At 40.4% G+C, this 21469-nt stretch overlaps 1 protein-coding gene across 1 annotated transcript in view; it reads right to left on the reverse strand.

The window, feature by feature from the left end:
• The window catches only part of PPIL2 (peptidylprolyl isomerase like 2), a 69281-nt gene that overhangs the window by 2557 nt on the left and 45255 nt on the right, over positions 1–21469 (reverse strand). The window contains exons 15-19 of the mRNA XM_051634473.1: positions 13631–13748; positions 11241–11297; positions 1361–1433; positions 1139–1201; positions 522–661 (exon numbers count right to left, since the gene is read on the reverse strand). Coding sequence (XP_051490433.1) covers positions 522–661; positions 1139–1201; positions 1361–1433; positions 11241–11297; positions 13631–13748 — 451 coding nt within the window. The remainder of the gene's footprint in view (positions 1–521; positions 662–1138; positions 1202–1360; positions 1434–11240; positions 11298–13630; positions 13749–21469) is intronic.

The following is a 21469-nucleotide window of genomic DNA, read 5'->3' on the forward strand; positions in this document are numbered from 1 at the left end:
CACCTTGTGCTCCCATGGCAAGCCTGGGAACCTGCTCCACTTTCTGGCCATTTCAGTTGTGCTGGTAGAACTGTTTTTGTGGCTGAACAGGGAACCAGATCAGCAGACTGATTTAGGCTTAGGGCAACCACTTTGTGCAGGGGAGAAGCTTGTGAAAAATAAACATCTGTGGGACTGTGGCCTTCAGAAATAGCTGCAGAAGAGGAAGAGAATAAAAGATTGTGTAGGAAGTGACACAGTACAGTTCCTCAAGGACCTCTGAGTTGTGGAAATGTATTTACAGTTCTGAAGTCAGCACATGCTGTTAAAGACCAACTTGGTCACGTTCAAGTGCTAAAAGAAAAGCTCAATTAACTTGTAATCTTGCAAACCAACAGAAGTAGAGGGAACTCTTGACTGTTAAGTGTCTTTGCAAAGCCTGCTGGCACAAATCAAACACCTGAGCAATGACACTGAACAGGGTCAGCATTCTAAAAGGCAGCTAAAACTCTCAACAAAGATCAGATGGGCAGGGAACTCACGCTGCAGCCATGTTAATGTATTTTCCAATCCCCTGCCGATAAGTTTTAGGAGCCTGGACCTCTTTCTTTGGTGGGGCCACCTCAGCTTTTGTTTTGGCTGCATCTTCTTCTAGCTGGGCCTTTTCTCTTTCTGCAGCAACCTGTGGGAAACAAAGAAAGTAATCTGTTGCAAGAGCTAGTCCAGAGTAAGGAGAAAATGTCTACACTTATTTGAAGCTTCAAAGCCCTCTAAAACAGCAACCAGCACTGCTATGATTACAGGGCAGGCTTTGGCAGACAGACTTCCAGGGCCACTACAAACAGGCTGTCTGTAGCCATTAACACGCCTCTCTTCTCACCTGCAGCTACCCATAGCCACTGTGGGCATTTGGAAAGGAAATCACTGGAATTGTCATGGACTGGGAGCTGTGCCAGACTCAGTTGCAAGATCTTTGTGTTGAAAAAGCAGCGATGACCCTGGCACACAAGGCAACACTGAATGGCAGCTGTTTCATCTTAGTTTGCAACCTAGACAGGCCAAGGGGCTGCCCAAGTTCCAATAAAAGGCATTAAGCTACAAAGTTCTCCAAAGAAGAGCTTTGGCCTTTCAAGAAAACCAACCAATCAATTATCCTCACCTGGGCATCTGCCTCTTCATATGGATCAACAAAAACGGTTGTTGTCTGAATTCGTATTTCCTCCTGGGAACAGAAGAGGAGCAAATCAATCTGCTGATTAAGTTGTGCCATCTTGCACAAGTTCAGCTTGGGCAGAGAAGCAACAGAAGGGTGAACTGCACTACCACACGAGGCCACACGCCTTCACTCCCTCTTGCACAGCCCCTGGTGCTTCACACATACCTTGGGACGGTCTGTTTTTGGGTCACTTTCCACATTCTCCATAGCAGTCAGAGTCTCAAAGCCACCAACGACCCTAAAAGAGAAAGAACATGATTTCCAGCTGACACAACACATTCAAAATATTCCTGCACTCTTACATCTAATATATCTAACTTGTGCCCATTACTCTAGCAGATTTTCCCATTGTGTGGAAGAAGAGGAATAAGCAACTGTATTTGGAAGGTCTAAGATAACATAATTCAGTGCAGAAGGTAAATTTTTTTTTCTCAAATCTAGGATTTGAATTTAAAATTAAACAGACCATGGAAAAGTCAAAGCCTCCGAGGCAAAGTAAACCATTTGTCCAAAAACCTGGTAGCCACACAAAACAGAAGATGGAGAGCAGGTAGCTGTGGACAGTTCTCTGCAAAGAAGACAAACCCATTTCAAAATGGGTTAACTTGCTAATGCTACATCCATAAATTTGCAGCTCATCTGTTACTCCCATGAGCTTTGAAAAACAAACCAACAGACTTGGTCAAGAAAGCCCATTTTCATTAACTTCTTTTTTTTTTTAATTGTATATCAGACAAAAGAGTGTTATTAGGAGGAAAAGGAATTGTAACTATGGCACTACAGTGACAGAGCTGTCCATAATAACAGAAAGTGCAGGACAAAGCACATCATGATCATGACCTTGTGAGGGTTCTGGGAAAGCAGCAGAGCATTGAGTCACAGCTACAAGATAATGCCAGGACACTGTTCACCACAGTTTCTATGCAGGAGGATGATAAATCCCTGGCCTCTCATTTTTCAATTCAACATAACCAAATACCTGCTTAAAAATGCTTAAGAAAGGCTGAAGACTTTCTAGACTGTTGCATGTTCATTTTCAAAAAAATTGTGGAACAATGGGAAAGTTCCAGAAAAGGATATTAAGAAAGGATAAATGGGGTGGCCCAGATAATTATAAGCCTGTCATCCTGGCATCTATCCCAGCAAAATAATGGAATAGCAGAGACAGGACATGAATAAGAAAGAAAGGAAGTAAGTAACAGCAATCAACAAGGTTTTGTGGAAAACAGAGTCTGTCAAACAACCTTCTGTCTTTGAGACAACAGATGTGGTTAGCAGGGGTAACAGTGTCCATGGAACAGAATTCTGGAAGGCAGCTGATATTTTGATTGAGAAACCAGAACGATATGAAGTGAACACAGCACACATTAAATAAAAAATTGGCTGACAGGTGTCAAAATCTAATTTTAAATAGGAACCGCTGAGTCAGTATGTTTCCAGAAGGATCCTGCTGGGATCAGATCTTGGTTCCAGAGTGTTTAACACTTTTATCCACATCATCATCCCCAATTAAATTTGAAAACAGCTATACTTAGAAGAGCAGTAAATAAAGACAAAGACAGGCTGTTGATGCCAAGTGATCCAGATCTCTTAAAAAGCTGTAGCTGGACAACATCTGTTTTAATAGAGCCAAGCCACATGGCTTGGAACCAAAAATACAGCCCTTATTAATGGCTGTGGAACAATGAGAAGTAGCCATAATTCTAAAAAACATTGCTCCTGAAGCCAGAGGAGTTTGGGGCTGGGAGCAGGGCAAAGAGGGCAGGAGCTGGCCATTGAGGAGCCCAGGGCTGCAAACCCAAGAGCCATCAATCCTCCTGCATTTGTGAGGTGGCAACTGTTTCAAAGCCTAATGCCGGGGTAACTGGAACTCCAGCACCAGCACATATGTAGAGTGTTTTATCACCTAACTCTGCTTCTGTATCAGAGGAATGAGGAATGCCGCAATCAAAAGACATCATATTCACAGATATTTGACACACTTACATCCACTATGATATCTCACTCTTGCAGGTGTTTCACAGCCAGGCAGCCCCTTCCAGGCCCAGCACAACAGTCTGTCCAGCCAGGACTGGGGAGAGACCCCTGGCTACCACTTGCCATAGTCTGATCCAATGGAGAAACACACCGTTTCTACCACTTCACCCCGATCTATTTACACACCTGACACTCTTCTCCCAAGAGTCATGTTAACCAAATGAAACGGTGACCTCTGCGGTCTGAGAGCCAAGTGGGTCTTTCTCATCCAACACCAAACTCGGGTGTACTGCACAGCCTCACTGCCCCTCGCTGCCTTCCCATGGGCTGGGACAGGCACTAAACGTGCCCCAAAAGACAGACACCATCACAGGAAATAAAATTATGCAAGTCAGAGAGGGTGCTGCTCAGCACCTGCCTTGAGCAGAGCTGTCCTTGCTGACACTTTGTTGCTGCTGTGCTGCTCCAAACTTTTCCCCAATGGACTGTCGATATTCTCTAATCAGGTTGTGACTTTAAAGTGCAATTAAAAAACATGTAGGCAGGCTAGAACAGCCTCATTCATTTGCAAACTGGGGGTAGCACACTGGGGGAAGCAGCACAGGGCTTGAAGACCCTGCATGAACTCTGGAATGTTCATGAGAAAAACGCAATTTAAAAATCCTCCTCCAGGCTGATATCAGATTCACTTGTAATACTGATGATTAACATACAGCCTAAGATACAGTCACTGTATTTTAACTGCCCCTAAAGGAAACTTCTGATCTAGTATTGGGGGGATTTTCTAGCCAACAGCTCCATTCGTTATCTGCTCATATGTTTGCATTTAATTAGGTTCTGATAACTTGAAATAGACAGATCAGCTATGCACTGGCAATCTCAAATAAATAACCTCTTAGCCCACAGCTGGACCTCCCACAATATCAGCCCTAATGCATTTTGGGGATGCTCACAACTGTTTGCTTGCTATGCTAATTAAATGTTATTGGGAATGCTTAATCACTTGTACATTTTAAAAGGCTGTGACAGAGATGGCATTCACAGGTCATCAGTAAATGATAAATAGTGTATTAGGACACGATTATAAAGAGCTAAGTGGGGAAAAGACGAAGTTGTTATGCCTGCAGAGTATGTCACTCTCTTCTTAGCTTCTTGTCCCTAAAATGAAAAATTGCTTTCTTTTACACTCCTGCACTCTCTAACATTTTGCACAGAGAGTATCTCCATATATATTACAGTGAGCTCTCAATATACGTTTATGTCTTCAGACAGTGCCATATCATAAAAATAAATAAATAATTTGAACACAAACTACCAGCTCAGAGAGGAGAACTCTAACCAGAGGAACTGGAAATAATTTACGGGTCTCTTTTGTTTAGGGAGCACTTGGAAGCCTTGCCAAGGATCAGGCCCAGCTGAGTAAAAAAAATCATCAGTAAAATTAAAATTAAAATCCAAAAAGGACAAGATCCGATTGCAAACATCACCTGTTCAGTAAAAAAACTGAACTATGTATTCATCAGGGCTCTCATGACTGGATGCAAAAAACAATGGAATATTTGAACTTAAACTGTAAAGGATTTTACAAGCTATCCTCTGATTTGTCTAAGTAGAGAGATGACGTACATGCAGGACTTTGAAACATTACATGTTGTTATTGTCAAATCTCATGATGTTACAGCGCAGCACTAAAATCAGTCTGACAAGATACTATGTTTCTAAGTCCATGCCCTGGTATCTGTCACAGCAATTGCTCCTCACAGAATGAGGAAATCAACACTACAGAGTAATTTTGGGGATTCTTTGCCTGTCCCACAACACAAGTTCTGGGTGTAATAAGAAAAGCTCATAGAAATCTTGGGGGGGGTGCCGGGGGGAAGCGCATTAAAAAACCAATCCACTCACTCTAAACAAAAAGCGCTAAAACTTGTTCTGTGAACAAATCTGAGTCTCAGCATAAGGAACCTGGTACACAATTTTCATTAAACCAAAATGCAGGCTCCAGAAGTTCAGACTAATATCCCTTAGTGCCCTTTCATGTGGTAAGTGTGTTACACACACAGTGACTGGTCACAACGTGTTGTCTTCCTCACTCAGCATGACTTGTGCCAAGCTGGGAGCACAGCAGACAAGGGAGAAGGGAGAAATTAGTTTAACCTTTTCCACTGTTTCTGGCTCTGTTCCTCTTATAAGGTATCACACATGCTTTGCCCTAAATTGACTAAGTGAGGTTTAAACAGATGGTCAGGTAACAGCCTACAGTGAAAAGAATGAGACCTTCAAGACACCACTTACTTTAGAACAACCAGTGAAACAGAGGGTTTGTACATCCAGTAGATTTTGAACAGAGCAAAGATGATCTCAACTATATATTTAGCTCAGCATCCTTGAGACAGCTTGTTGTATTTTTAGAGGAGCTTGATAAATGTTGCATTACATATAAGCATGGACGACAAGGTAGGTACATTTAGGTTTTTTCTGTTAGCATAGTAATGAAAACAAAAATGTGACCTTACTCATGCAATTCTGTTTTCTTGAAAAATGATCTAAATTAGCACTGAAAATCTTTGCATTTCAAATTTAGAGATGTTATTTAAAATATTACTTCCTGTTAAGGCTTCTTTATGCAAACTAGTAACCTTGCTTTGTAACCATTGCCAATGGCTTTGCATGAAAGTGTAAGTGAAATATCTGGAGCAAGATCTATCCATTTGCAATAGGCCGATGAAAGTCTCACTGCTACATTAGTTAGTGCTGCTCCCAAAGAAAACTGCAACTCCCTAACAGCCTCAGACATTCACACATGGACTTCCTATTTCTCATGTTTTTGTTTAGGAGAATTATAGGAATTAAGCCTTATGCAATGCTGGGAATGGCAGCAGTCCAAGACGATAGAATTTCCTGGTCAGAAGATGATACAAGAACAATGTCTGGACTTTCTAAAAAAAATGCTTCAAATGAGCAACAGAAACCAGAAAAGAATATATTTTGTAAACATATTCTGCCCTCAAGGTTATTTTTATAAAAAAGACTACATATATTTATATACACATAGAGAGAACACAATATATACATGCACAAACAAGTACACTCAGGACAAAATGTTCTCTCTGCATACAGCCAATCTGAAATGGAGCGAGCAGCTCCAACTTGCAACACGGATGTAGTTGAAACATCTCAGTTTGTCGTAAGGGCTTAATCTAGCAGTTGAGACATGGTAACGAAGGGTGCTGAAAAAATAAAACAACTTGGAAAAAGCATTTTGAAGCTAGACTCAACAGAAGAACCTGGCACTTAAGGACTTCTTTGGCATAGGTTCCTCTTCAGAGATCATACAACTGCTTTGGAAAGGACAGCAGCCCTCACGCAGCTCTGACAGCCCAGCCCTCCTGTGCTACATTAAATCATGGCCATGGTGTCCACCTGGAGGCCTCGTTTATTTTCCTGCCTTGCTCTTCACTCCTATCCTGGTGCCTGGAGAGCAGACTCTGCAATGCAGAATTAGGTCAGGCTCCCTACACAGGTTCAACAGCAGAATCAGCCCTTCTGCTGTCACACAGCTTCCCTGTTCTTCAGATGGATTAAAGCAGAAGAGCAAAGTAGTTTCCCAGCTTAGAGGCCATTTGGGTTCACTGGTTCAAATAATACAGGGAATGTTACAAGTGGAAACAGATACTGTGTTATTTAACCCTACCTGGGTTAAATAGTGCCTGGTTGTTGTTTTGTGTAGCTAATTACTTTTGAGGACAAGAGTTACTTTCATTGTCCCATTCTACAGAATTGCAGAAGAAGGCATTAAACAGGTTAAGGAATACTTATTACAGAATGATATTTATCCAAGGAAAGAAAACTTCTGCAAAAACATCCGGAAAGGGAAGGAGGGAAGAAAAGAGAAGACTAAGTTGAGAGCATGTCAGGTACTGAGCAATGCCTCCAATTTGACCAAGTCTGAGGTTCCCCAAACCACCTTCTTCATTATTTCCAGGAAGAAGAGAATTGAAGAACGAATGGCAGAAACCTCGAGACAGTTAAGTTACCTGCAGTCATGTACAGAAGGGAAAACCATCCTCCATATACACATCTCCTCTCTCAGTTGTCCCATCCTTTTCTGAGTTCTTGACAAACACAAGTGATGCTCAAACACACCAAAATGCACAGATGATTTCCAGCTTTCCCACACAGACGAGAACACTTTTCTCTCCACTCTCTCTATTGCCTTTCTTTTTATCACAACACATACCTGTGACCTGCCCTCACTATCAAGCCCATCATGCTCTGCTTGTCCTAAATCTCACTCAAAATTCCAAGAGAACATTCCTCTCCTCATCCTGATCAGCATGGCTCTATCACCTTTCATTATTATTTTACACATGCACTTTTTCATATGTCCCATTAGCTTTGAAGCAGGCTCCCCCAAAACATCCACAAAGCCACTTTAGTTTTTCCTGGGGTTTTCTTTTTCCTTGGTTCTGAACAAAGTCCAAACTGTTGGTGGAAGGTAGGCTGAAAGGGGTCACTCCTATGACTTCCCTGTTATATGCAGCCCTGCTTCTACTTACACAGCTCTCTGGGACAGAGATTATGTTTCTGTTTCTACTTATAAAGGGCAAAGGTACCAGGTCTCTGAACCACAGGAGCTGAGAGCCACTGTAGTAATAGAGAATATAAGAACAATACAGATGGGCTGTGCTTGCACCTTGACTGCATAAAGCATTCCAGACAGCAGCCAGTGTCTGTACTGTGTTCTAGGTCCAACATCCCCGTAGCTGATGTAGCTCAGGCAACAGTTTAGCTCCCAGTTGTGGCATGGATAAGAGGAAACTCCCCATCCATAGCCCACAACAGCACCAAACAGCACCTTCCCCATGCAGCAGACACCTACAAATGCTTCTCATCTACTCTGTGCAGACCAAATGAACATCAGTTGGCTTACATTATTTGAGTTTCCATATTAAACCTCTTACCAGCTAGCTAGAAGCCAACAAAAGCCACCAGTTAGTTTTCACATTAATTACAGCATACTTTGAGTCAGAAGAAATGGTAATTAGTAATTACCATTTCTACTAATCTAGGCAGCTCTGCTGAAGCAGGAGGAAATCCCTGCAGCCTGCAACACACCTCCAAAGGAAGGCATTCTTCTCTCACTCTCCACCTTTGTTTTTGATTCCTGACCATGCCAAATTACCTCCTTTATTTTCAGTAACACCTGTCTTCATTATTGCCCTGGTGGGCAGCACAATCATGACAAGGTACCTCCCTGTCCCCCAGCCACAGCCTTATCCTCAGGCTTGAAAATTCCAGTGCATTAAGCCAGACATGTGCCACCTCTCCACACTCCCACTGCCTGCAGCTGGTGTGTCTTCCAGACATACTTAACAGCCAAACATCCAACACTGCAAAAATCGTGTTTCAAAGCAGTTGACATGACAGGGACATGAATAAATTGCAGCTCTCCAGAGAAGGAACTTGTCAATGTTGCATCACACAGGACCCAAATAACCACAAAAGGGGAACAGTTTCTCTTTTGCTGTTTTCCTGTTGTTCTGAAAAGTATGGAAAGCTGCAAAAAAGTTCTATACAAGTTACAAACAGGTAAAATTCTCTTCTCAAAGATGCATATGTGACACTCACTAACATGAACCAGAGGTGAACAGAAAAAGCTGGGGGCACAGTTGATGTAAGAGTATTTAGGTTTTTATATTAACTGAAATAAGCAATCCTCAAATCTATATAAAAGTCACAAAAGGCCAGTAAGCATCCAATTAAGACAAACAAATTCAACATTCATGTTGAATGAACAAAGAATTCTGATTACATGGGTTCAATATATTCTTAAATCTAGATATTATTCCTAGATATGCTTCCCAGATATTATTGTACTATACAGTAAGATCAGATACAGTCACCAAATCCTAGAAACACCCAGGATCAAAAATAGCAAATTAAATCTGGAGTTACACTAGAGGTACAATCTCTGGAATCTCTTGGTTTTAATGGCTTTTAAAAACAAATGCAGGTAAAAACAGCTGAAGGATTTTGGTGACAGAATACAGATTTTAAGAGCCACATACATCAGCTTTTTAAGTTAATTTGCAGGTAAATTCAATTACTCAAGTACTCCATTTGTAGATTAATACAGTGAGTAGAATGCATCTATTTCAGCTTCTTTGTTTTTGACATTCTTTGAATTCATCTTCATTTACATGCAAGAATCCAGAGTAAAATTCATCTGCTCTGTGTTCTGATGAAGATGTCATTCAGTTTTTGTGCAGGGAGTCAAACATGATTCTAAAGCAATGTTTTTAATCAAGTTACTTCTTTGTATTTCAGCTAAGAATACTTGCAATGCTCAGAAAGTAGCACTACTTCTTTAATCTGGCAACCAATTAAAAAAAAATTTGAAAATAAAGACAGTCTTTGCCAAAACTGCATAAATCTCTGCTATGTACACTTAACCAGATATACTTGGAACTGATGTCATTCTGCTCTAAAGGGCAATGTACAGTGTGAAACATCACTTGAGCTGCTTTACTCATAAGGTACTTGAGATGTTATGCATGGTATGAAGGCTTCTTGGAGCATGCTCCCTGCACAGCACTGGGCTCAGCAACTCTCCAAACTCCCTCCTGGTGAATTATAGCTAAACTGGAGCATACTGGACAAACACAGCAAAGACACTGGAGGACCACATAGGATGCTCACTGAAGCCAGCTTGCACTCAGGACCAAAGAACCATCACATTTTCAGCTGAGTTTTCCCAACTCAAACACTATTTGATGAGGTGGTTAAGCTCAGGTTAACAGCATTTCCATATGGCATTTAATTGAGATTGTAGTTCAAGTTAAATAGTCTTAAGATACAGGTAATGTAACTCCACCAAGAACATTCTCACTCTCAACTTTCAGTATTAGAATTTGCTTTATCTGTTTGCTTTCATCAAATGACAAGGGAACCTTAAATTTTTCTAGGACAGACCTGATAAAGTAAGAACAAATGTATTTCAAAGGGTGCAAATACTGCAGAGTCAGTATCAGAACTAACAGCACCAAAATAATTGTTTAAAATTAAGCCAGCTTCTGTCTCAAGAACTCACAGGCAAAGAACATGGATTAAATATATCCCTTTCATTGTCCAGCACTCTTGTATGACATCTAATCAAAGTAAACAGCACACACATTTATTTTCAATTGCTGCCTTTCAAATGGATAAAACTATGAAAAGAATAAAAACCAAATCTTAATTTAAAAAATATTATAAAATCCTCAGGAAGTACCATTGAAGCAGGCCAGTAAAATTCCCCTTCCTGCTATCTGCACCAAGGGATTTGTTACAATAGCTATGACTGACTTGGTAAATAACATCTATCTGCACCAGAGGAAGGAAACAACAAACCATAATATAAAGATTTTTGTAATATCTTCTGTAATTAATACTTTTATGTTTATTGTGTGAGGGCTTGATGGGAAAAGACTTCTTTTTATAATGAATGAAGTTCCCTTGCTGTCTTGCATTAGTAATATCTTTGCACGTAAACACATGTGCACACAAACATACAGACTTTATAACAGTTATAATGGTCAGGAATAAAAGAAAAGAAGATAGAATAATAAAAGGAATAAAAGGTGCCGAAAGACCTAATCTCTGCAGAAGCTCTGTGTTCTGTGCCATGATGAAAAGCAGTCTTGTCATGACTAATTTCCTGGTTGACAGCTTGTAAGAGGATGAAAGCAGTGTTGAAAAAGTCATCATTTGTGTCCCAGCAATTAGCATGCACAAATATTACCATGGCTGGTTACAGGATGATGATTACTTTGCTCATGAACCTGTGAAGTGCCAGGCACAGAAGGGAAGTAAAGCAATTTTACAGTGATGGAATGAGAAAAAAGGCAGAGTCTGATGACCGGCACTGACGCTATGTTGGCCACCTACTCCTGATCAGGAGAACTGGTCTGTGAGCTAGGATTTTACTCTACTTCAATTGCAGGAGACAATAGACTCTTCTCTCTAAGCTTCAGAGACACAGGAGAGCACATCTGCTATACTATTGCTCACAACATCCTTCACTTACCTTCCAAAAACTGTGTGCTTCTTGTCCAGATACGCACATGAGCGGAATGTGATGAAGCTGAAAGGAGTGAAGACGTAACGTTAGTATTATCATCTCATTGCCACAGCAGCCAGCAGTGCTTAAAAACAGCCTGCTGGGAGAAGTCAAGCCCCTCTCCCTCTCCTGCTGGCCAGATATCCTTAACTCCCCTGTTTTGTGGGTTTCATCTTCAATTTCTGGAGCTTTGACTTCTTGTTTTTATACCTTACTAACATCGCTAAACATTATTCCAAGTATGGTGACTTGCACAAAGTCCAAAATTAATCTGAGCTTCTCCTGCCAGGAGAAGGCCCTGGAAAGCTCATGCAGGACAGGGAGATGTAGATCCTGCTTGAGAAGTACGTTTCTTGTGCATGACTGGGACCTTTTATTCTGAAAATACAGTTCATATAACACAAAAGCCCTCTGCCAGTGTAAACTTGTGTCTTTTTGGATATTTACTTTTTGCATTTCTTTTCCATTAAATTGGCCTGTCAGTGATTCATTTCTCCTCTGGACAGAGCAAATTCGTGCTTTGAATATAAGCATGGCAGAAGAATACTTCAAAGTGTCAAATGTAATGAAAACCTGTGAAACATGGATTTTTCATTTCTAATTAATTGGACTTTACATTTTGGGAGTTGTATTTTTAAACTTAAATGTTAAGAACCAAAATACCAAATCCAAAGCAATCACTGCTACTAGATCTTTTCTCCAAAGCTTAATGCTGCTGTGGAAGACAGACTAGAACCCAAGAGACAGAGGTTTCTGCACTGTGGATTCTGCACAATGGCCCATCTTGGCTGGATATGCCGTGCTGGCTCTCTTCCCTGTCTCCATCTGTTACACTACACTAGAGACAGCTAAAAATATATATGCATTCCAAAAGGACTTTTCCATATAAGCAACTGACTCAGAAGTTATATGATTGCAAATAGAAGAGGCTACAATCTGCCAGGCCATCTATTAAGACATGGCTTGCCCTAAGAAAGCTCTGAGATGCTGTGCAGAATGCAAACCCCTACACAGGGCAAACACTTCAACTTAGCCTTGTACATGGGGCCTTTGCACCACTTTATTCCCAGTTATCCAACACTTAAGATTATCAAGTGGTCAGTTATGTAGCATTATAATAATTTAAAAATCTGAGCTGTAGCAAATATACAGAGAGAGCTTCTCACCCATCATGACAGCCAAAATAAAATTAAGGACAATGGAATAAACATAGCTTAGGATGATCCTGAAGAAGTCCTGAGAATCATTTGAGCATCACTCACAGGGGGGAACCCAGCTCTCCCTGCACTGCAGTGTCTATTGCCTGAGGGGTGAGCTATTCACCCAGTTCCCAAGGTCACCACAGTTGCCAGAAGTGTCTGAACACTGCCTGGGAAGCCTTATAAATACGGGCAGCTGGAGTCTCTCAAGGACTTCACTTATAAATGAACTTCATCTTTCATTTTCAAATTTTGGGACACATATGATCACATTTACAGCAGCAGATGATGCGACTCAACTGCTTCTAACTTCTGTTTCTAGAATACCTTTCTTTTTTTTAAAAAAAGAAAAAAGCCTCAACTCTACCCTAATTCAGCACCTGATTGCCAGCAGTAATATTCAAATTCAAACTAAGCTTAGCCTGAAGTATGTAAGCCTATTGAAGGCCCTGAGACAAGCACTTGTGTTTAATTAAAGCTAGCCACTAGTGCATAGTTTACAAGCTATAATAATACTTAGCATCATGAAGACCAAAACCAGGAGCCCCTTCCCTTTCCAGTCCCAACACACAGCACAGTACATACACAGACACTCTCACTCTCTTGCCTGAGGCTCCCAATAAAAGTACAACTTTTTTCTATTGCAGTACTTAGAGAGGAACCAATAAATAGTTGGCTCAAAGTGACACACAGTATGTTCAGAAGGCTGCAGGCAAACACCTCTACTAATGTTAAACACAAAGAAGGTTATTACAACTTCCATGCCTTTAAATTTAATTTGTTCCATAAAGAATATGTTTCCCTTTATTAAGCCCTTTCAAAAAGTTCAATATAGGACTAAATTTAAACAGAGTGGAAAGGGATAACATGGTAGGGACACTGACAAAAATTAACAAAATCTTCAAATCTTAAAAACAGAAGAGACAAATGAATGAGAATATATTAAACCCACAGGTTTTCTTGCTGTGTTTCATTTTGTTCTGTGGTTGGGCAACAGCAGCTGTAGCCACCCTGATTTCAATATGCAGCACTCCACAAAATACTTCACTTGACTGAACTTTAAAGAGTAGCTTGTAAAATGTCATTTGTTTTCTTAACAGACCGAGACACAATGTCTAGAGGGAAACGATAAAACACAAAAAGCAAGTGACTACTTACAATTGTGATTTGTTTGTGTTGGGTCCTGAATTGGCCATACTAAGAACACCACGTCCTGTGTGGGACAAATTGGGCTTAAATTCATCCTTGAAAGGTTTTCCCCAGTAAGACTCTCCTCCTTAAAAGAGAAAAGATTATAGAAGTTTGCTTTCATTAGCTTCCCACAACATTTTATAACATGAACTGACATGAAATTCAAGGTTTCTGGCACTTCTGATCACTACATGTATAATATATTCTTACCTCATCCCTATCACTAGGCTAGTATTTGAGCACGCCCTTGAAATCAGATGTTTGTAACTGGCAACAAAATTCTGTGCCCCCATACTATCAACCGCAACAGACCAGATTGTTTATCAACAGTATTATACATTGCATGCTGAAGAACTGTCAAAGATTTTATTTTTTACTGCTAGTCCACCATAATTTTTCTTTTTCGAGACATTAAATCTTTAAAAGTGGCTTCCTCATAAAACACAGAGCAAACAATTACTAGGTTAATTGCACTCTGGATATAGCATTGCTTCTGTAAATAAAATATCAGAGAGATTAAATACATTCATAGGATCAACTAAGAGTAGAAGCTATAAACTCAAATGCTTAATTCCTGGCTGATCAATGAAGAACGACAATATATATTTATCCAAAATAACAGCCAAAAATTACATATTTCTACTAGACATGTGGATGATGTAAACCCTTAAAAGCAATGAAGTCAAAAGGATGATAAAACTTTGCAGAAGCTGCAGACCCAGCCCTCCAAAACTGATTTCTTTTCTGTGTCTATGGACAGAAAGCAGGTCTGGGAGACCTCTCCTCCTGGCTGTCACTTTTACATTATTTATAACAGATCTGACATTTTCATTTACACTTTCTTCCACGATCATTCTCAGTAAGAAAAACCAAGGCTGAGATGAGTCACAGTTCTACAGTCAAATCCATAATATTGTTTGACAAACCATGAAAAAATATTTCACCTTAGGATAGAATTAAAAAAACCAAAACAAAAAAACTATCCAAACCGACAGCAGGACTGGTCCATCTACAGAACTGGCTCAAGAATCCCCTAGAGTAACTGTATCACTGGAGAAGGAGCAGGCCAGTAAAGGATCTGTAGCTCCACAGCTACTTGCACAGGTATTACAGAAAAGCAATTTGATGATATGGCTGCACAGGCAAGCAGCAAGTAAAACTGAGGAATGAAACAGGCTGCTACTGAAAACCTTGCACAACAAATCACAAGAGGGCATCAAATGAGAGAAGAATTCCAGATGATACCACAAAAACAAAGCATCACAGGTGGACAGTTGCAAGTGAAACTTAGTAAGCAAGAAATTTTGGAAGAAACTGACCTACTTAAATCCCCAATTAATCATGTACAAAAAACCTATTAATAGTTAACTGCTGCCTGCTCTGCAACTTGACAAGAGGGAGCAAAAAAGAGACAAACCCTGTAGGGATTTTCTGTAATCAGGAGTAGAGAAGGAATGATTGCTTTAGCAATCTTTGGCTATTGAATACTTTAAGATCAGCTAAATTACATCAGCTTGATCCCCTATTTCAATCAGCAGTGGGTGAAAGAGATTGGTACAACTGCAGTCAGCTTTACTGTCTTGAAGATGGATCCCAAACCCAGATATTCTAGCCAAACCCAATGTGTTCAACCTGTTAGAAAATACCTTTCCAGAAGCCAGTATGTTTGCTAATGAATCTCCCCACTATTTGCTAATAGAGGTTCCTTGAGCATTGTTTTAGTTACCTGCCTTGTTCATACAAACAAAGTTCTTGTAGGTTAGTAAATACACAAGTTATGCTCAGAACATAGCAAAACTGCATGGAACAGGTGCTTCCCAAAACCAGAAACACACTTGCAAAGCCTGCAGACCCACCATCAACAACATTCTGCTCTGCACACTATTTCTCTCTCCCTCTTTCCCTTTCACCTTTCCACTTTGATCTGGCCTGATGGGGCAGCTTTGAGGACAGCCCCTCTGCCCACACCACCACCCTGCTGCAGTGCCATCACTTCTGGCCCCGTTCTTGGCCAAGGCCAGAGTAATGAACTTCACTTGGACTTCCTTTAGAGAAATATATAATTTTCCTTCAAAGGACCTCTTGAAGGAACTCCTAATTATATATGAAGCAGATGCACTTAATGAGTCCTAACCTAAATAAGTGTTTGTCACCTAGAAATTTTCTGATAATATGCAAATATGAACATGTCCCACTGAGATGGTATGTAGCAGCAAGTGGCCAAACTTTGAGTCTGTTACACCCTTCACATGCTTTCAGCTGATGCTGGAATCACAGTGTTGTCAAGCTGCTGAAAGAGGGAGAAATCAACCCTGAAGCCTTCCCTGGTCAGAAAAATAATTCAAAAGGAAAGAGAAACTCTGTGACTGACAGAGAGACTCTCTCTCTCTGGCACAACAAGCAACCAGACCAAGAGCTTGCAGACAGGAGCAATGAGCCATGATCTTTAGGTTTTGGAGTACTTATTTTTGTATGATTTTACTGCAGATGATACACTGTAGGTCAGAATTAATCTCATATGTATGAAGGCTAACTTTGAATCATTCTAGTTCTCTGGAAATAAAGGCTAATATTTTAGTAGATAGTTACAGCATGAGATCCAGTCCCTGCCTCCCTCTCCGTCTGCCCTACAGCTGTTTCCAAGGCTAATTCTGTCTGCCTGGGAGCTACAGGCATGAACAGAGAATGCCCTGTGCAGCATTTGCCCAAAAGGCCAGACATCCTATAAAGGACATAGCTGAAGTGTCTGAGGAGGCCTGGCAGCCCGGGCTGGCAAGGGGTGGTGGAGACGCTGCAACAGCAGTGAGACAGTAGCACAGGAGTGGTTTGGGGCTTGCCGTTTTATTAAAGAAAAAAATAAATTACATTTAAGAATATATTTTAAAATAAAATAGCAAACCCAAGTGTATTCTCCTTAAATTAAACATAGCCTCAGTTTGTCAAAATCCCGCTAACCACTGAAACTGTTCCAGGCTTCAAGTATCTGCTGCATGAAGCAGGACCAGACAGAGCAAGCCAGAAGATGGAGAGTTAAATGTATATATATTTTTTTTTTTTAATTATTGAAACCCAGAATACTTTCTCTCTAAAGATTCAGTACAGATTTCATTGTTAGTCTACTGCCATAGCAGGACTGTGTCTAATGCTCAGTCAGGGGGGTCTGGAACAGGAATTTTTGATCCTTACATTTTACTTTCTGTGGTAGAGATCAATGTAAATTAATGGACTCCAAACCAACCACTAATAATTACGAGGCATTCAGAAGTATCTAGCAGATTTTACTGTGTTCATTCCTCATACAGCTGGGAGGTGTGGCTGTGCCATCTTCCTCATTTTCTGAAAGCAGAATGGATGTAGAGGTTGTGGGACTGTCGCACTGTCTCTACCCCTCATGTTACACTCCCAGTACATGCCACAAAGAAAGGAGGCTCCTCCTTAAATACCCCAGATATTCCTCTGAGCACACACAAATCACTCCTGACTATATATGGAGTCACAATGATGCAAAAATCTCACCCCAAAGCTGACATACCAGCCTACAAGCAAAGCCCATGGAAAACAAGACGATTCTGGGCATTAAGAGTCACAGTGGGCAGCTCTGCCTGTCACTTCACCTTCCTCTCAGCTTACTCCCTGATACGATTATCTATCCCAATGGAGCTGTGTGCCTACTGGACTTGCAAATGTTCCTGAGATCCTATTACAAAAAGTGCTGGAAAAAAATTTGGGGGGTTTCTGTGCTAAAAATCAGAGGCGTTCACATGGCTGCAGTCATGGTTGCTGGGAGTGCAAAAGGTGCAGCACTTCTAACCCTGCTCATGTGGGTCTCCCTGTATGCACAAAGCTGGAAAAGTCACTGGGATCAGCCACAGAAATACACTGGCCACCTTCTAACAGCAGCATCTATCCTGTGCAACATCAGAGGCTCCAGGAGCTGGAAGGAGGTTGTGTGCAATTCTGTAAAATAAAAATCAGATGCCTACCCAGATGCTCAAGATTCAAAGCTGAAGGCAGCTGGGAGCCACTTCCCCACATTTTTAATAAAAGAGAAAAATTCTCTCAAATTAAAGAGGTGTTTACCTAATCTCACACAGAGACAAAGCCAAACAGACCACACAGCTCACAGAAAAAATTAGCCTGTATTCATCACTGCCATGGCTATCCAGAGTGGCAAGATATATTTAGCTTATAACTGAAGCATGGTTAGTTATTCAGTCTCATATCTGCATCTTGTGCTGATAGTGAAAAGGCAAATAGATCTACAATGACATCTGAAGCAATCACACATGACCAACTCTACAGAAAAGAGCTACATTTTGAGATTGTCTTTTGAGCTAAAACAGCTTACTCTTTGGTAGTCTTTGTTCCTTATATTTTTTTCAGAAAGTAATTTTTTTGATAAAATTGCAGAAGTTGTACAACTTTCTTGCAAGGAGCTGAGAGATGCACCTAAAGCTTCAGAAATGTAGCATTCCTAAAGCCAGGTGTGGGCTGGGAATCATCATTCATGACAGTTGTGATTTTAAATAAATCCTTCCTTTTTCTGGCATAAAAATTGCTAAGCAGTGGTAAGGGAGTGGGAGGGCTCTGATTCACAAAAATGATGCCTTACTTTCTGTAATTTTCTTCTTGTCATTTGGAAAAATGAGGTACATAATAACATCTGACAATTCTACAGAGCTTTCCAAGTGAGATTCTTGAATCATTTTACAAATATGAAAGTCTTAGCTCAGCCAGTAAGTGCTTCTCCCTTTTCAGATAAGAGGACGTGGTATTTTTAACCCCACATACCAGAGGCTGGATTTTCAGAGGGGCTGCACTGTAAAAGGAATATATTGCTAGTGAAAAAGCCTCGCTCTTGTCCTTTCCTAAGCTTCAATCATGCAAGAAAAGGGGCTCTAAAACTGGTTACATTTTAGGAACTTGCCTTGTTAGGAAATAGCACTGCAGAACTGACCAAGTCTGTCCACAATCTTTTGCTGCTGACAGTTCATAGGAGCTCTGCTTGTTGCAAACCAAAACGCAATTTCCATCTACCAGTGGTATTTTATCTTGGACTTTTACAGCTGTGCCTCCTTTGTGCCCTCCTGGACTCATAAACAGAGAGAGGCACATACAAGTCAATTCATGAGACCTTTCAACAGAATTGCAAGCAGGAGAAGACGAAAAATGCCTCTGCCACTTGGAAAATGTAATGCTTTGCATTTAGTTTTACCTTTTTTATAAAAAGGGGTTTGGATATCAAACCTGTTTTTCCTACATGCAAATTTTCTTCTATTATTTGGAACACTGAAAATACAGAGCAGGTGCTCCACTTGCACTAGCGTGAGTTAGAATTACTCACAATGCTCAACCACTTAGTTGTTATGAACAGCAGGAAAAGAGATACCTCACAAATCTAAAATTAATTTTCAAATAATTAATCATTACAAAGAATGACCATGACTCAGCTTATTGCTCTGAATGCTGCCTCTATGGGTGGTTATTTTGTTACAAAATAAATAAGCTGCTGCAGCACAATAATATTTCTCCCTGTAGTCTTACGAAACATTAAGTTGAAGGCTGTAGAAAATTAATCTGGTCCTCTAAATCACTGTCAGCCTTACAGAACTTTATCTACCAGCTAAGGTAGGTCAGCCAGCTAAGCTAAGATAAAGCTCTATTGCCCACTCTTCCCAGTGTGGTATCTCAACTTCTAGATGCCATAATGCTAATTTCCACTCTCCTCCACCTCAAGGTTAGCTGCTCAGTACCAGCAATCAGTTGTCCCTCACACGTTTGCTGGCTCACAGTTACTTTTATGACAACCTAATGAGACTGAAAAAGGACACACTGGGGTACTGCACAACAAAAAATAAATTTGGATCAGCACTGCTTATAGATAGGATTGTTCAGCTGGAGTAGCCATGAAAGTGGGCAGTGAGTGACAACCAGCTCAGCTTTTTACAGCTGTGAAATGTTTCCAAAACACAAGCAATTAGCTAGGTGAGCTGAGAGCACACACAGCTGCAGCTGATGTACGTATGACATGTAACCTTATGTCATCTTGCACTGAAAGTGATCAAATCCACCCAGAAGCCAAACAGTCCTGGGCTTAGCTAGCAATGGAATGGGTGACCATTGAAGCGTTTGGGTGTTGCAACCATAAACCTGACACCTGTTGCTGAACATGGGATGAATGTCAGATGGCAGAAACAAAATGGTGGGAAGATATTTGAACAAGTCTGTTCTAGTTCCTGAGCTGATGAACAGGAATAATTAAAATAAATATAACAAAACAAAAAAATATATAGGCTTAATGCACCTTTCATATATGAGTTTGGAGAAGCTGCTTGTTGTTGTCGGGTTTTGGTTTGGGTGTTTGTTTTTTGTTTTTTTGTTTTTTTTTTTATATACAACAAACAAACAAACCTCCCAAATCTCTTAGCCAGAAAATTTCAGTTAAAGCAGAAGGTTCTACATGGAAGAGGAAACAAATAATGTTCTTTTCTTCTGAAGTCTTCCTACAAGAGGCTCCAACTGAAACTGGAGAATTACTACTTGCAATCCATGAACTGTTTAAGTGGCTTCATTTCAGTATTAAACTCACAGGACAGGTATGACAGTTCAAGACAAATCTAGTAGCCCACCAGGCTGTCCATTTAAAACATTTTCTTGTGAAATTATCATATGTGGTAAGTGATGAAATAAGGATATCTAAAATCCAGCCATCTTAAAAAAAAACCCGAAAAAACATTCAGTTGCAAAGAAGATAGTTTCATTGTTTGGACCCTATATTAACTGCAAACAGTCTCTAAAAAACTGCAACAATTCCTATCTATTTGAGTGTGCACTGTCAATTTCATTAGAACTTTAATAGTCCTGACAGGTGTTCGCAAGATACCTTGCCTGAAATACATTCCTATTTAATTAAGAATGACAAGGAGGAAAACAAGATGGAAAAGACTAGAGGTCATTAGACACCTTTTTTTAAAATAATGTACATAGGAGCTTTTTCCTCCTATGGCCTTACTTGCTTGTACTTGCTTTGGCAGCAGAGCTGAGTCTTGACCTCCAATTGCAGCTGCATTGCCAGCCCTCTGCCAACTGCTAACTCTGCTGTCTTAAGATACTTCTGCCATTTGCACAAACAGAGACAAGAATGGCACCACCAAGTTAATTTTCATTCCACAGCAGTATCTGAACTCCACCCTACAAGGGTGAAAGGTGTCTGGGTCAACCCATTAAACCTCCCCCATCTCCTGACACCTCTTTAATTTCTCATTTTAAAAGATGTTCCTAATTACATCTTTTGGGATTTGAAGCAAAACCTTCTTTATAACAAAATTCACATTTCTTTTGGCAGTCCAAACATATATGGTACCAAATCTTGTTAATGGGCTTCTGCCATCAAAAAGCAGAACCTTTAACTTGTCTCAAATCTTAAGAGTATGCAACTGTCAATTATCTCATGCAGTAGAAGAAAAGCTGTTGGCCAACTCACACTAGCATTATTTACAAAGTAAATAGAGCTGAAGTATTTAACAACTACAAAGACATCTGTTTTGGATAACCTGGGAGCACACACAGAATAATATAATGCTTGCATATGTAAGTGTCACATGTATGAACCAGAATAGAAATGCACACAACCCCACAGGACCAGGCAAGGAGCTGAGGAGGCTGATGACACCTACAAGTGGGTAGATAAAAAGTGCCAGTGGAAAATGAGCAAATTTACAGCAACAACTAGAGATATTACACAACTTATCTACTATGATGGGCAATGCTCTGAGGACCCTTCAGCTGCTATGTCTCCTGACCCTT

This window comes from Apus apus, chromosome 16, assembly GCF_020740795.1.
Source record: "Apus apus isolate bApuApu2 chromosome 16, bApuApu2.pri.cur, whole genome shotgun sequence".
Classification (NCBI taxonomy): domain Eukaryota; kingdom Metazoa; phylum Chordata; class Aves; order Apodiformes; family Apodidae; genus Apus; species Apus apus.